Source organism: Cryptomeria japonica, chromosome 5, assembly GCF_030272615.1.
Source record: "Cryptomeria japonica chromosome 5, Sugi_1.0, whole genome shotgun sequence".
Taxonomy (NCBI): Eukaryota; Viridiplantae; Streptophyta; class Pinopsida; order Cupressales; family Cupressaceae; genus Cryptomeria; species Cryptomeria japonica.
Genome location: NC_081409.1, coordinates 231,007,542 through 231,023,767, shown reverse-complemented (window position 1 = coordinate 231,023,767; position 16,226 = coordinate 231,007,542). Strand labels below are relative to the sequence as shown.

General features: G+C 37.6%; 1 protein-coding gene across 1 annotated transcript in view; it reads left to right on the top strand.

Annotated features, from left to right (window-relative positions):
- Positions 1-16,226, top strand: part of LOC131029102 (SEC12-like protein 2) — a 101,560-nt gene that overhangs the window by 28,114 nt on the left and 57,220 nt on the right. The window contains exon 2 of the mRNA XM_057959509.2: positions 15,052-15,146. Coding sequence (XP_057815492.1) covers positions 15,052-15,146 — 95 coding nt within the window. The remainder of the gene's footprint in view (positions 1-15,051; positions 15,147-16,226) is intronic.

Below are 16,226 nucleotides of genomic sequence, written 5' to 3'. Positions count from 1 at the left end.
AATCTTCAAATGCTTGCTGACAATCCTCATTCCATTGAAAAGTGATATCCTTTTTAAGAAGTTGAGTAAAAGGAAAGGTACGATCCGCAAGCTGAGACACGAACCTACGAATAGCTTGAATCTTTCCTTGTAAGCTTTTAAGTTGAGACACATTTCTAGGAGGTGGCATGTTGACAATAGCATCTATTTTCTTAGTATCCACCTCAATCCCATGATGCGAAACTATGAACCCTAATAGTTTTCCACTATCCACACCAAAAACACATTTTCGGGGATTCAAGCGCATGTGATATTTACGAATTCTTTCAAAGATTTGACGAAGGATTTTAACATGATCCATGCGAAGAAAGGATTTGGCCAAAATATCATCAACATAATCCTCTAAAATCTTATTCATATAATCATGAAAGATAAGGGTCATCGCTCGTTGATAAGTTGCACCGGCGTTTTTAAGTCCAAAAGGCATCATTATCCAACAAAACGTACCCCAAGGAGTGGTGAAAGCAGTTTTGAATTGATCTTGAGGGTTAATAAAAATTTGATTGTAGCCCGAAAAACCATCCATGAAGGATAACAAGGCATGTCCTGCCGTAGAATCAACTATCATGTCAATGTTTGGAAGAGGGAAATCATCTTTTAAAGAAGCCTTATTTAGATCCCGAAAGTCAGTACACATTCTTATTTTGTTGTCTGGTTTAGCCACAGTGACAATATTTGAAATCCATGGGGAATAGTCAATAGGGCGGATAAATCCAGCCTCCAATAATTTTTCAATCTCAGCCTTAACAAGCAGAGCCACCTTAGGATTCATTTTTTGAATCTTTTGTTTCACGGGCTTAGCATCAGGAACTAAGACAATATTATGAGTAACGATCTTAGGATCTATACCAGGCATGTCAGAATATGTCCAAGCAAAGATCTCAGAGAATTCATGCAATAGTTCTTCATATTGTTTCTGTTCCTCTTCATCCAAACACTTTCCAATTTTAATAACTTTCTCTTTATTGCAAAGGTCTATCTTAACATCAGTGGTATCACTTATGAGAAGATTACTTTGTTGAGGAGTATCCTTTAACTGAGGGAATTTTTTCACAATCTCATCATTATCAATCTCTTTTCCAAAATAGGCTTCGGTGTTCAAACAATAAGGGAGTCCCCTATTGTGATGATAACGAGGAAGAGTGTCATAGGCTCCCAAGAACTCAGCTAAAGCATCATCGGTAGGGAAGATATCCAAAGCACAGTCACCCGAAGGATCCCCATCAATATACTCAGGGTGCTGCATTGATAGAGATGTAGAAATAGCATTAACACTAATGCATGGTCTTTTAGAAGCTTTAGTACGTCTGCAGGGATTATAGCCAAGTCCAAAGGCATAATTGTGAAAATTAGTCTCTAGAGGAACTCTTATCCCTTGTTCATGAGCACCACAACCTTTTCCATGATACCCATGCTTAGCAAAAATGCGAAAACCACGACCATAACGATCAGCCATTTCAGGAAGAGAAGGTGGTTTTTCATAAGACAAAGAATCAAACTCTTCATAATTATAGATGTGAGGAGAAGAAGTTTGAGAAGCGGCCACAAAATTATTACTCATAGATTCAGGTAAGGTTGATTGATTTTTAACTTCTTCTTTCTTTTCAACTTTGTGATTTTCAGCTTCTTCCTTCTTTTCAATTTTAATTTCTCTAGAAGGAACCTTATATTCACCCACAAAGGTAGGGTTAAAATCAAGAGATCCCCAATCATCCTCTACGAGAACCTTCTCAGGATCAAAATCCTTTTTATGTGTAGTTTCAAGTCGAGAAGGATCCTCTTCAGGAGCTCCAGACTCATCCAAAGAATTCCGATCATCGGAGAGCGAGGATTCATCGATAGGCTTCTTGTTTAAAGAGTCATCACTAGACGAGGATGGCTTAGAAGAACTCCCTTTGGAAGTAGATGTTTGTAGACAAGCTTGAAAATTAGTATCACCCATCAAAGTGTATGTCTTATTGTTATAAACGAATTTAACTTGTCTATGCAATGTAGAGGGGACAGCTTGCATGCTGTGAATCCAAGGCCTCCCTAATAACAAGTTATATGTTAAATTTCCCGGCATAACATGGATAGGAGTAGGCAAAGTAACAGGTCCTATTGTGAGAGGTAAGGTGATGATACCTAATGAAGTCTTAGCCACATTGTCAAAGCCACGAATGGGACGAGAGTCAGGCTCAATAAGAGACGTATCCACATTCATCTTATGCAATAAATTAATGCTACACACATTAAGGCCAGAGCCATTATCTACTAGTGTTCGTCTTATAGCAGTGTCTTTCATGATAACCACAATCATCAAGGGATCATATTGTTGTTGAATTTCACTAGTAGGCAACTCATCTTGGGTAAACACAATTTGAGCTTTAGGATTCATCACAGAGTTAACAAAAGATGCTATATTACTAGATGTATTCGGTGGAGGAACATTCAAATCTTTCAAGGCATCTTGTAACATTCCATGATAAGCGGAAGAAGTTTGAATCAAATCCCAAAGGGATATCTTAGCAGGGGTAGCTTTAAGTTGTTCTATGAGATCATATTCCTTACCCATAACTTGCGAAATACGAGGGGCTTGAGGAAGAATTGGTTGAGGATTAGGAAGGGAAACTGGAATAACAGGAGGAGGATTAGGTTGCCTATTATTTCTAGTATGATAAGTATGGGCAACCGCATGATAACTCTCTCTAGTTATTTGTTTAGCATAACTGTAAGGACTTATAGGTTTTCTCCCTTGCACGGTGATGATTGGTTTATTCGGGGTACGAAAGGAATCATGATCATACCTTCCTTGGACAGTAAGGAGAGGTGACTTGGAAGCTTGAAAGGTGGGAGAAGGATAAGCTCCTTGGACTTCAAAGAGAGGCTTTTTATGCTCATTCAAGTTTATCATGTTAACCAATTTAGAAGTTTTGTTCTTGTTTAAAGATTTCGATAAAGCCACAAAGTCATCAAGAGCATCATCCAACAAAGCATGATCATATCTATTGAAAGGTTTATCTTTTGATTCAAAAGGAGACATCTCCTCATAGAGGGGATTGGTGAAAACAACCATGTTACTAGATTTAGTGGAAGAGTTGATAGGAATGTACCCTTGAGAGGACTCATTCAACTTATCTTTCTCATCACACCTAAATGGCATAGTAACAAGGTTTATGAGTTTTTGGTAAAATGAAGGTTTGGCATCTTTAGGGTTTAAAAACTCATCTAAAGCTTCATCTAATTCATCTTGGCTATACTCATAATAATCATCAAAAGCATGAACATTTTGCAAATAAAAATCTGACATTTTGAAAAGATTACACAAAACTTAAACACCCAATGCAAAGAAACACCCTTTTCTTTTTTTTTTTTTTTTTTTTTTTTTTTTAATGAAAATGAAATGAAAACACACTAAATCTAGATCTAGATCTAACAAATGTAATGCAAGAGGAAGCAATGATAGATTCACGTCGGGTTCACCAAAATGTGTGGGGGAAAAAGCGAGACTAGGTTAATCATGCCCTAATCCTACCTTTTGACACACATTACGGAATACGAAAGAGCCTAGAGATATCGCACAATTGGCTACTTCTTTTGGTGAAAGAGAGAGCCACGGGATATCTATTAGGATTCCTATTCCCTTGTTGAAATTGTAAGATCAAGTAATGCAAGTTCAAACCCTAATCTCAAAATGCGAGTATGAACTAATAACAAGATTGCAGAATTGAGATTAAACAATGAACAGCTGTAAGTACAAGGATGAAATAAGAATGCAGATATGTACCCGGAGTCAAAATCGGACTGAAAATGTTCGGGACGGGGGCGCGGGCGCCACTGTCCTGAAAACTGCACCGGAAACCACTGTTCTGCACTCTGAAACACTGTCTGGAAACTGTCTGTAAACTGTCTGTCCGGAGGACCAGGGCGCCCAGCGCCTCTGTCCCAGGGACCAGGGTGCCCAGCGCCCCTGTCCTGGCAGGACCAGGGCGCCCAGCGCCCCTGTCCTGGTCTCCTGCTCTGCAATTTCACACAGAGTGCTGTTCCAACCTTCTCTCTCCGGATCTGTATCCCGCGGCGTCGTCCGAATCCCGAAACCTGCAATAATATCTGAAAAGGGGGAGGGGCGGCTATATAGGGTTTTGCCTTAGTCAAACCCCCGCTTCGGTGATTTCCACCTCCACGAATAGCCAAGTTGTTTTGTAAAATGTATTGTGTGTGCAGACCTAGTGTGTGTGCAAGGTCCAAAATGCAAGAAAGCAAGCTAGAGCAACCTAGAAAGTAAACCCTAATTGCTTGTAAATGATAATGTAAATGCTCTAAATCAAGATGCAAAGTGATCTAAAGCATGAATAAATGATGTATTGAAGCTTATGTAAAGACATGAAAACAACATGAAATCATACCCAACCCTCAAGGGAGGAGTACAAGCCAATCTTCAGTCGGTAATCTCCTATTGTTCTTCAATGTCTTCCAAGCCCTAAGTGGATGAATGAATTTGATAGATGCTTGATAGAAAGATGTTGTAAGATGTTGAAGTCTTCAAAGATCTGCCCTTTCGCTGCATATGAAGTTCCTGGAAACCAAAAATCCGATCCCTTCAAATGAGGAAAGAGAGCTTTTATGTATGAAACCCTAGGTCGTAAATTCGTATTTTGGCCGACCTAGAGATTGAATATCCCGCCAATTTCTTGGGGTTAAGCTTTTTTTTATGATTGGATCGCGCTCCTAAAATTTCGGGAAAAATGTCCGGGACCATGTTGCACTCCGGGCGCCATGGTCCCGACAACTTTTCACCAAATTTTCAGGGCCGTTGGATATGATGATTTTAGAGAGAATCCCGAAGTTACAGGTGATTTCGAGATGTTTTGACCCCGAAACCAAGCCCCCAAGTTCGAAATAGGACTTAATTAGGGTTTTTGATTAAGTGGTGTATTGGAGGAATGAAATGCGAAGGGCGCGCTTTAGTGAAAAGGGCCCAATTTTATGATGTAGAGAATGATGAAATAGGACCTTAGACCTAATTAATTTGATTAATTAAGTGCTTAAGGAGAAATGCAATGCAGAATGTAAAATGCACTAAGGCGGGTGCTAAACTAGGTGTGAAATTGTACCACCCTAGCAAGTGTGTACAATTTACGACGCTACAATTCCATTGTGTCATTTTGCTGGAACAAAACTGTGTTAGTCCTATTGTCTTCATTGTTGGTCCATACTTTCTTTTGCTGACTTATCTTTAGATTTCAATCTCATGAACATCAATGTACTTATCTTCTCTGGTCACATAGAAAATTAGCCTCATCCTCAATTTGAGAATTATAAGGACTTACAAAAACAATTTCTTCTTTCCGAACCTCTTGAAATGATGGCATTAGAATATTGGAATTTTCAACAAGTTCAATGTTAATACATTCCTTAACTGAGATGTCCGGATTGGTAATGGAACAATTTGTCTATTTCTCTTTTCCAATCTCTCCTTATGCGTCATTTTGTCTTTCCTTTAGCCTCTCTACCATTTTACCTGTACATAGTGTTGACGTGTATTTTGTACACCATCAAACACAGAATAAAATACCTAAGGGTACCTTATCCTCTCTTGAATAAAGTCTCTAACTGCTGAAGATTCGCATGAAGGATCAGTTAGGATGACTCCAATGTTCTGGTTAGTAGGGTCTCTACGTGTGGATAAACTCCAGTGGTATGATGTGATTTGCTGGAATCACAAGGGGACTTACATCTGATGATTGAACTTCCGATCTGCTTTGCTGGAACACAGGCTCTTACTGGCTTAGATTTGAAAAAATGGAAAAAGGATGAGGGCGAAGAGAAGATCTAATCCTAATACTAAGAATGTAGGAGCAATGATTTGATTTTTGATGAAACTCTAACTAGGTCTTGTTTTGACATCAATGGACCATCTCCACAAGGCTAGTGCGATCTTCTAAGGGAAGCTTTATGATGTTCAAATCATCACTGCAGGCATAGACACCATCAAGTTGATGCATATCAATGAAGAAGCGACAAATTGAAATTGAGCTTAAGCTGAACGATTCCAGTTGACTACACAAGGCAAGTCTGCAATCAACAAACTGCTAGTAGTATGGATATACGAATTTCCACCATTAATCAATCACATTTCCTCCATTCATCTAATCATCTACCATCTAGGATTGAAGACTCAACAAGAAACCATGCAAATTTCAAGAAACGACACACTTCACCATTACTTCAATGAAAATGGAGTTTGTTTACAATCAATGGCAACAATTTCTTGCCTTGTCCTCCTATTCTACTCTAATTGCTATTCTATCAATTTCTAACTACTCTCTATCTACTAACTGCTTTCTATTATTTACAACTTTCTCTCTAATTATTTCTAATTAGCCTTTACAAATGAAATGCCTGGGCTTATATAGTGCCCACAATACAATTTGATGGCTTAGATCAATTCAAGATCAATGGCCAAGATTCAACAATGAAAACCCTAATTAGGGTTTGTTACAACCATTAATAACATTTAATGCTTGACCAATGATAAAATTGTATTGGTTGGACACATGTCCCCTCTAGAAAAATCGACCAATGGATAGCCGGGGTAGGTACATCGGAGTTTGTGCCACCTTCCATGAGTTAAGTACATTGAATCTGGACATGCTGAGGTGGACCTCACTGATTGGAGAAATGATGACTAGGACGCCACCTCGTCTGACACTTGGTTGATACTCAATTTGGTAGCGTTGAGAAGTTATCTTTGATTAACTCTTCTAAAATTATTTGCTTCTTCAACGAGCCCTTGTCCTAACTCCATGTGTCCTTGATGTGTAGGATGATGATGTACCTCGCCTTGGAACGCTGGATTGAAAGAGGTCGCCCCTGTCCTGGCTTGATCGTCCCGGCGAAGACTGTCCTTGATCCGGCTTGATTTTCCTTGATGAGATCTCCATTTGATGCCTACACAACATTTCAAAATTAGCAACATGATTTTGCAATGAATAACTAGATTAGAGATTAAATTTAGGAAACTTCATAATAAGTCCTTGAGTTATCACTTCCTAAACGACGATTGAGCTATTAGAATTCAAAATTTCAAAATTTAAGGCTATGACGATCAAAATTCGAAATTAAAACAAGGGATCTTGTCATACCTTACTTGAGAGTTTAACTCTAAAATGCAAAACAAGGAATTTGCCTAGGCAAAATTAACGTTAGATGGTCTTCAACGTGATCTTCAAGGATAAGGAACGTCCTCTTTATCAATTCGCCACCCTTGGAGTCTTTGATGTGTTCTTCAATGTCCTTGGCAAGTTCGCCTAACTTGAAACTCGAACTCCTTTGATAATGCTTGTGCCTTCCTATTGAAATTCGCTCCTCTTGAATGATAATTTCGCACTTCCTTTGTATACTCCAAATCGCATATGAAAGAGGATGCTTGAATAATGATTTAAAAATGAAATAAACACCTCCTTTTATAAGCACTTTCCTCATGCATTACCTTAGGCCAACTTGGTGAAAACAAAGATAATTAAAAGCCATTTTTAATAAAAAACCAAGGCCGACTTTTGTAAAATAAACCCAAGCGCTCAATTTGATTTTATAATTAATTAACTTTATGCCTTTATAATTAATTTTTTCGATTTTTAATAGGCAAAATTAATTAATAAATGTTATGCGTTATTTTTAAATGCTTTTTGATTGAATTTTTTAAATTTATCGATTTTAGCATTTAAAATAAATTCAAAAAATGTTTTAACGCCAAAATTTTGAAGATGAAAAAATACATACCTCATCGCCCAGGTCCCTGGCTGAGTGACAGGAGCGATCCATCATCTTGGTCTTGATTCTTGCAATTTCGACGTTCAAAGTCTCCATTCTTACGTTGAATTTGACATTTTTGCTAGGGATTTCGAGCTAGATTGACTTGCTTGTGTGAACAAGTGCTTCTTGATATGATATCGCCCTGGTCCCTTGGAGAGGGACAGGAGCGATCTTAACGTTTTCTCCATTTCAAGCTCAAATTGGTAACATTTTAAAGTTCACCTCCTTTGTATCGCCTTCCAAATGATGTTTTGAACCTTGTGCAACTTTGCTTTGACGTGATCTTCAAAGGATAACAAGTGATTTAGCAAGTATCGCCCTGGTCCCTTGGAGAGGGACAGGAGCGAACTTCATGTTTCTCCTTGATCTTGCATCTTCGATCTTTAATCTCCATCATAAGGCGAATAATAACATTGTTTCTTCATTCCACGCTTGTTTCACTTGACTTCTACAAGGCGTTTTTGATGTTTGGAGGATCATCGCCCTGGTCCCTTGGAGAGGGACAGGAGCGGACTTGAAGCCCTAGTCAAAATGCGTCATCTTTCAACCTTGGTTCCTCGTCCATTGCCTCTTAAATAATGTCCTTGATCTTGTGTATCTTTGCCTTGTCATGATTTTGAAGGAAAATGAATGTTTTTGTGAAAATCGCCCTGGTCCTTGTCTGAAGGACAGGAGCGATATAAGTTCCTTGGCTTAATTGATAGCATTTTGACGTTTGGAACCTTCGTATATCATCTTCTAAAGACACCTTAGACCTTGTACCATCTCGCATAACCTTGTCTCAACGTGATTTTTGAGAGATTTGGCAAATATAGTGGATATCGCTCTGGTCCCTACTTGAGGGACAGGAGCGAATTTCAAGGTTATGAGCTTGTCTTTGCTTCCATTGACTTGCCATTGCTTTCATCGTGTACAATGAAGTCCTTTAATCCTCCTTGGTCGCTTGATACTTGATAAACTCTCAAAATCTATGCCTTTATGGAAATTTCGCTCTGGTCCCTGCCTGAGGGACAGGAGCGAACTGGGGTATTTTAGTGCAAATCCTTCAATTTGTCTTCAACGGGTTCAACTCACCTCCTTTCTTGCCTTCGAACTTAAGACTTGCTTGATCTTTGCCCAGAACGTGCCTTATGAAGAATTTCGCTCTGGTCCCTGGGAGAGGGACGGGAGCTACAATAGACTTCGCCCTGGTCCCTGACTGAGGGACAGGAGCGATTTTTGCATTTTGGTTCATTTTTCTTCACGATGACACTTCAAGTTATATTCATTTGGTAAAATGCATCTCCTTGGACTTCTTCAAACCATCAAGTCGTTAAAATCCTGCGAGGACAAAGCAATGTCAGACTTTAAGCTCCGATCCTTCATTGAGGGACAGGAGTGAAATTTGCTCTCTAGGCCAAATCGTTACAATTTTCATCAAAAAAAGTCTTGGCTAAGGAAGATATCATCTTACTTCATGCTATGAATAAAAGTTAATGTCCAAAAAAGGTCTAAAATTGTGCATATAAAGAAAATCGCTCTGGTCCTTCAGTGAGGGACAGGAGCGAATTTGACCTTCTAGGCAAAAACTTCATCATTTCATTGTTTTTGATCAAGTCTGGATGCTCTATCATGCTCATTTCGTCCTTCACCATGCCTTTGATGTCTCAATTCGTCCAAACAAGGTCAGGAATGGCTCAACTAAGCATTATCGCTCTGGACCCTTGGTGAGGGACAGGAGCGCTTCGCCTTGGTCCTCCTGGGAGGGACAGGAGCGAAATTCGCTCTGGATCCTCAGTGAAGGACGGGAGCGAAATTTGACTTTTCGAACTCTCTATCAGGACAATTTTTATGGAATATAACATTTAAGTATAAGTTATACTTTAAGTTATATTCCATATATACTTTCAGGATGTTTGAGAGTGGTTTCAGACCTCCAGGAGTTATATTGCAAAATCTAGTTTTTGGAGGTTTTTTCAGTTTCCAGACTTAGTCAAATTTCAGGATCAGGACGTTCCAGACTTAGCCAAATTTCAGGGTCAGGACTTCAGACTTAGCCAAATTTCAGGACATTCCAGACTTAGCCATATTTCAGGACTAGGGCATCACTTAAGTAGGACTTGCTACCCCATTGATCTCCCCGACAGCACTCAAAATGCAAAGGCTAACTAACAAAACCGTAAAAAAACCCAAAAACAAACCCTAAAAAGCAAAAAAGCAAGGGTCCCCATTTGTAATGGGGCGATGTGTGAAAACGTCACAACACATAGTTGATTAGGTTCCCCAAGGCTGTTTGCATGAAAAGCAAAGATTTTGTCTTCTTAATTTTTTCTTGCCACCACCTAAATTTCTTGCACTAGTAGAATCTTTTAATACTACTTTCTTTCTCATTGAAAAGAAAGCTTTCAACCTCTTAGGATGCTTGCCCAATTTGTCTAATATCTCATCACATCTTTGATAACTTTGTTTCAATGCTATCAGGTCCTAACAATATCTCATTGAATGTTTACATTATGTACAATACATCCTAGATATAGCCTTTTAACCCTAAAACATCAAATAAAAACCCTCAAATAGAAAGAAAACCTTAACATTTTGCATAAATCTTGTCACGAGGAGAGGTAGGTTCCTTGATTGATTTAAATTTCTTTTTGTTTTCCCTATTTTCTATAGTCTAAAGGTGCATCAAATTTGAAATGTATGTCCTACTTTTATTGTAAAAGAATACTAAAATATGTCGTATCTTGGGATGACATTGACTTATTGACTAGGCTTGATAGTTACAATGAGCTACAAGTGGGTGGCAATTTTAAATTTTTATCTTTATTTATAACTTATTAATAAATTAATTTTTTTAATACATAATTTACAATTTTATCAATATTAATTATATTAAATAAGTTTAATATCATTTATTGTTGATATTGAATTTATTTGTATTGAGTATTTTTATTAGTATTTAAATTTAAGCTTAATAAGTCTAATAATAATATCATTTATTGTTGATATTCATTTTATTTGTATTACTTATTTTTATTAGTATCTAAATTTAAATTTAATAAGTTTAATACTTATTATTTATAAAATTATAATATTTAGCTATAAAATAATAATTATATTTAAATATAATAGATTATTTAATAACATATTTTATATACAAATAAAATAATAATTATGTATATAGGGCATTGATTTATTAAATAATGTAATGTTTCTTTAATGGTCATCTTAGTTAGTTTAGTTAGTTTTTAATTTTGGCTTTAGTTCACAATTGTTTCTTTTAGAAACATTGTCTTTGTAAATCTATTTAAGGAGATTTTGTCTCCTTTGTTTAATACTTCAGTTTACCATAACATGGTATCAGAGTAGGTCGATGAGATTTCATAAAATTTGGCGAATTTTTAAAGAAAAATTCAAGCCTCTTTTGATTTGGAATTTTTTCCAAAAATTTGTTCTTCGATTTTTTTGGAAAATAAAAAATTCATTGGAGTTTGTGTCGATTCTTTTGATTTTCGCGACAGGTTTTTTTACCTTTGTTTTTCGTGATTGGTTTTCATGCTGTGCGTGGTAACTCTCCTTTTCTTTGCTCGCAACTGGTTTATTTGTTATGCGGTTTCGAGTTTTTTTTTGCCCGAGCGAAGGTTTTGTGAGTCTTTTTTTGGAATCCTGCGCCTTTCTTTTTTTTGGGTAAAGGTCGTGTTTTACAAATGCGTCAAGCCGGCCCTTATCTTTGTTCGGGTGCCTCTTGTTGGTGTTGGAAATAAGCCACACCCAGACCGATGATGGACTGGTCCAAGAGGGGCCAGCAGCTCAGTGGTAGAGCACTCTAGAAGCGTATGGAAGGTCCTAGGTTTGAGTCCTAGCTGGTCCATGTCTCAACATGGTATCGGAGCCAGGTCCAGGCTAGGAGCCCCAAGCACACGAGAGGTGTGGCTTAAGGGGGGGTGTTGGTGTTGGAAATAAGCCACACCCGGACTGATGATGGATTGGTCCAAGAGGGGCCAGTAGCTCAGTGGTAGAGCACTCCAGCAGCGTATGGAAGGTCCTAGGTTCGAGTCCTAGCTGGTCCATGTCTCAACACCTCTTTGTTGCTTGCAATGTGGATTTTGGGCTCTTCTGTTTGCAGTTTTTTTCTTAGAACTTGCAACCCGCACTAAGTCCTTCGAGTTCTTTTCAGCTCCATGTTTGCTCTTCTATGCCCTGGTTAGGGTTTCCATAGGTTGGGAGGGCTCTCTGGTTGCATGGGTTTTCTAATTTTTGTCCATAAAAAATTAGTGCTGGTTTTTCTAACTTTTTCTCCATAAAAATTAGTTGTGGGTTTTTATAATTTTTCTCCTTAAAAAAATTCTAGAAGTGTTTTATTGTTTTTCCTCAAAAACGAAGTTTTGTATGCTGATTGTGTCTTGGATTTTGTGCTAGCTACTCTATGATGTTTCAGTTTTTGGGTTTTGTCTGATTTTCTCCTTAACAATTGTTTATGGGTTTTGATCGATTTTTCTCCTCGTAAATCGTGTTTGAATTGTTTTTGGGTTTTATAATTTTTTCCTTGAAAAAAATTATTGTAAGGTTTTATAGTTTTTTCATTAAAAAAAAATACTGTTTCATGGGTGATCTCTGCATCACATCAAGGGTTTGGTGATTTTCCCACAAAAGTTGTGGTTTCTTGTAGCTATTGTGGATCACACTTAGAGTTGCTAGGGCGACAGTCTGCACAAAGGTTTGCCAATTTTTCTTCAATTCAGTTTGAGAAGCTGTTCTCGGTGTCTCTGGGCTACAAGGAGGGACAATTTTTCTTTTCCCAATACCAGGTTGGAAGGTTTCTAGTTATCTTGATCATTAACATTCTATAGATCCAGGGAGGGTTTCAGCAGTTGCAAAGTGTTTTGAAGAGAAGGGGTGACCTTCTTTGTGTTTGTGGTCAAAAGACTTGTAGATTGTCTTTTGTAGGGTTGTCAGGACGATGACCATTAAGGCAGCCTTCTTTGTGATTGTCTCTAAAAGGTCTGCAGATTGTCTTTTGTAGGGTTGTTAGGATGATGACCAGTAAGGGAGGGTATTAAATAATGTAATGTTTCTTTAATGGTCATCATAGTTAGTATAGTTAGTTTCTAATTTTGGCTTCAATTCACAATTGTTTCTTTTAGAAACATCGTTTTTGTAAATCTATTCAAGGAGCTTTTGTCTCCTTTGTTTAATAGATCGATTTACCATAACATGATTAATCAAGAATTATAGTGGTGGGGGGGGGGTTATAGACCCAACGACACTGTAGTCCACGACACCATTACTATTTTAAGGGCATCCACACTATTCATTGGCTTTATTAGCTTCATCTACACTATAGTTGGTTCTATACTCAACTATGGCTCAATAGTTGGTAGGTATGTCAGATTCTATATGTAACGTGGGTGGGTGAGAACTATAGGGCATTGATTAATTAAGAATTATAGTGGTGGGGGGATAATAGACCCAACGATACTATAGTTCACGACACCCCTACTATTTTAAGGGCATCAACACTATAGTTGGTTCTATACTCAACTATAGTTCGATAGTTGACTAGTACGCCATATTCTATATGTAACATGTGTGGGCGGGAACTACAGGGCATCACTATAATTGATAGGCATGCAGGGTGGGTGCTTTGCCTTGGGCCATAAGTGTGCATGCTCTATTGAAATGGATTTCGCGAAAAACCAGCTATTTCTGATCTTGGTTGGCCTCTCATTCCTAGCCACAAGTCATCCCTATATTTTGCCACATACGTGTGTTCAGTCCTCCAAGGCCTCTTGGGGCTCTCTTCAACCTGCTCATGGCTAGATCGATCGATTTTGGGTCAAATAGGAACAACTGGGAGATTCTATTAGCTCAGGTTGGGCAGCCCACCCCCCTCCCAAACTTTAGTTGGTTCCATAGCCCCTACCCCTACTATATAGAGGTAAAGGCCTACTTGCCCAATAATCTCTCCCACCCATCTTGCTAGCATGAGGACACCTACTATTCACCATATATATATATATATAGATATGAGATGCAAGATGCTATGTACAACTAAAAGTTGCAAGGACATCTGATATGGATACGACTATTTTTCAAGACATAGTATTATCCATGTTGGGGGTCTTGAAAAATAGTTGTATCTATATCCATGTCCTTGCAACTGTTAGATGTACATAGTATCTTGCATCTCCTTGACTGCAACACCCTTTGGTCTAAGGAAAGCCTAGCAAATTGATGGGTTGTAGAGGTATAGGAGCCAACATAGGTTGATGACCCAAGAGTTTGTGCCCAAAACTTGGGAGTTCGAGTCTGGTCCCGGGGCGAGACTTGGACAAGTACTGCCCAAAACTCTTCTGGACTTGCCATGGGAGTTGGTGGCGAGTGGACTCAGCCAAAGATAGGACTCAGAAATTTGGAGATTTTTTGGAGAGTACTCACGGAGTTCTCAAACCATGGTTTAATGCAACGTATATTGTTACCAATATTTCAAAGTTTCAATTGTTGTTCCTTATACATTTTACATAACTAATGTTTCAGGTACTACATATATATTTGCACAACTGCCCCCCTGCCATCTCCAAACCTAGTCCCTTGTTCCCCTTGTCTCCAAAACCTATCACTTTGCTCTCCCATCCTTGAAACCCATCTCTCCATCCCTTTGTCCCCCATTTCTAAGACTTTGTGGAACCATGTTCTTAACATAGAGATTATATCTAGAAAGATGTGAACTCGGATCTTTATTATTGCAATTGTGTACCTCACCTTTACATCATGATCCTATAGACAATGCACATGGTGTGATCCTTGAGTTGATTTTTCTTTTTACGAACATCATTTGATTGCCTTGTGGGTCTAGTCGATCTGTACGGGTTTGAACCGTGCAGCTACTTTTAATCTAATTCTGTTATTCTGGATGCATTTTTAGATAAGTTAAAAGTTAGGACTCTGCAATTAATTGAACTTTACTTTAGGGAGAGCATTGCATTGGCTAGATCAATAAGGCTAAGATGAGTTAGTCAAAGCGGGGATTAAGCTAGAGTGAGATGGATAAAACATTTATTACTGAGTTTCCATTTTCCTCACGGTTCTTTATTCTTTGGGAAACATAGGTCATGGACTTGAGAGAAGTTAATCTAACACATTTGGATTTTGTTGCCAGTATGTCTAGGTTCAGATCTTTTCTTGTTTTAGAATATACATCTTCGATCATGCAATGACAATCAGCACATATTTTTGCAGATACATAATTATTACACAGAGGATGATTGTGCATATAGAATGGCTGTGCACCCTCTCGAAAATAGCATTATTTGTTCTTTATCAAAAGGTTGCAGGTAATTTTTATAACTCGTACCAGTGTACAATAGAAATTTCTATGAAATACAGTGGCCATTTTAGATAATATTATTTAATATTGGATGAGCTGTTCAAGGGATGCTTGTTTTGAATATGAAAGAAATAGTGAATATCAAAGCTGTGCTTCTTTTTATGGATACTATGATATTCTTTTCTAGCTGCAATCGTTGATAGTCTTTAGATTTGCCTCATTCCTTTTTAAAGCAGTACATTCTGAAACATTCAATCCCAGTGAAACAAATGCCGACAATGATTAATTAGGATTTACTTGAAAGTTTTGAATTTAGCTTTTATATGACGTGGTCTTTTTGTACACATTTATGTATCCTTGTAGTGTTTTACAACATACTGCTGTAGTGGCAATAAGTATATTGAAGACAAGTAAACTTTATTTGTAAAGTGTGTATATAAAGATGTCCCTTGGTAATTCATATTACCTGAATTGGGAATCATATTTTGGATCTGGATAATTGAATGCATATCCAAAATTCATGATTAATATGCCAGTTTTGCTCAACAGCCAACTAATCAATTCTTTCTGAAAATGTTTGAAGAAGTTGTAGTTTAAAAAAACTGAAGCAGGGAATTTTTGAAGTACCACAATTTTAATTTTATTTTGTGAATTGGAAATTAACGGGTTTTTTTGTAGTTGTCTTGTGTTTTTTATAACCATAATTTGGTAATTTAAAATAATTTACTCTAGAAAATTTTGACATTATATCCGTTTTTCTATTCTATTTTGATTAAAGAACTTGTAATACTTTGTGTCCTCTTGTTGTTACTTTTTCTATATGAAGAATAGGTGGTATCTTAAGTTTTTCTTTTTAACAATAATGTATATGATTATAGTTGAAGCTATTATGGAAACAATTACTGTGGCAGGATTGATGCCTAGAGCCTCTTATTCATATTTGCTCAGTTTTGAAGAAGGCTTTTGTATCAGAGAAAGATCTTTTAAGAGCATAGAGTCTGGCCTCTACAAACTTTATCTGATACAAGGCTTAATATTGAACAAAAAAAAATCAGGTGACAACAAGGGTTTATGAAGTTTAATTGGA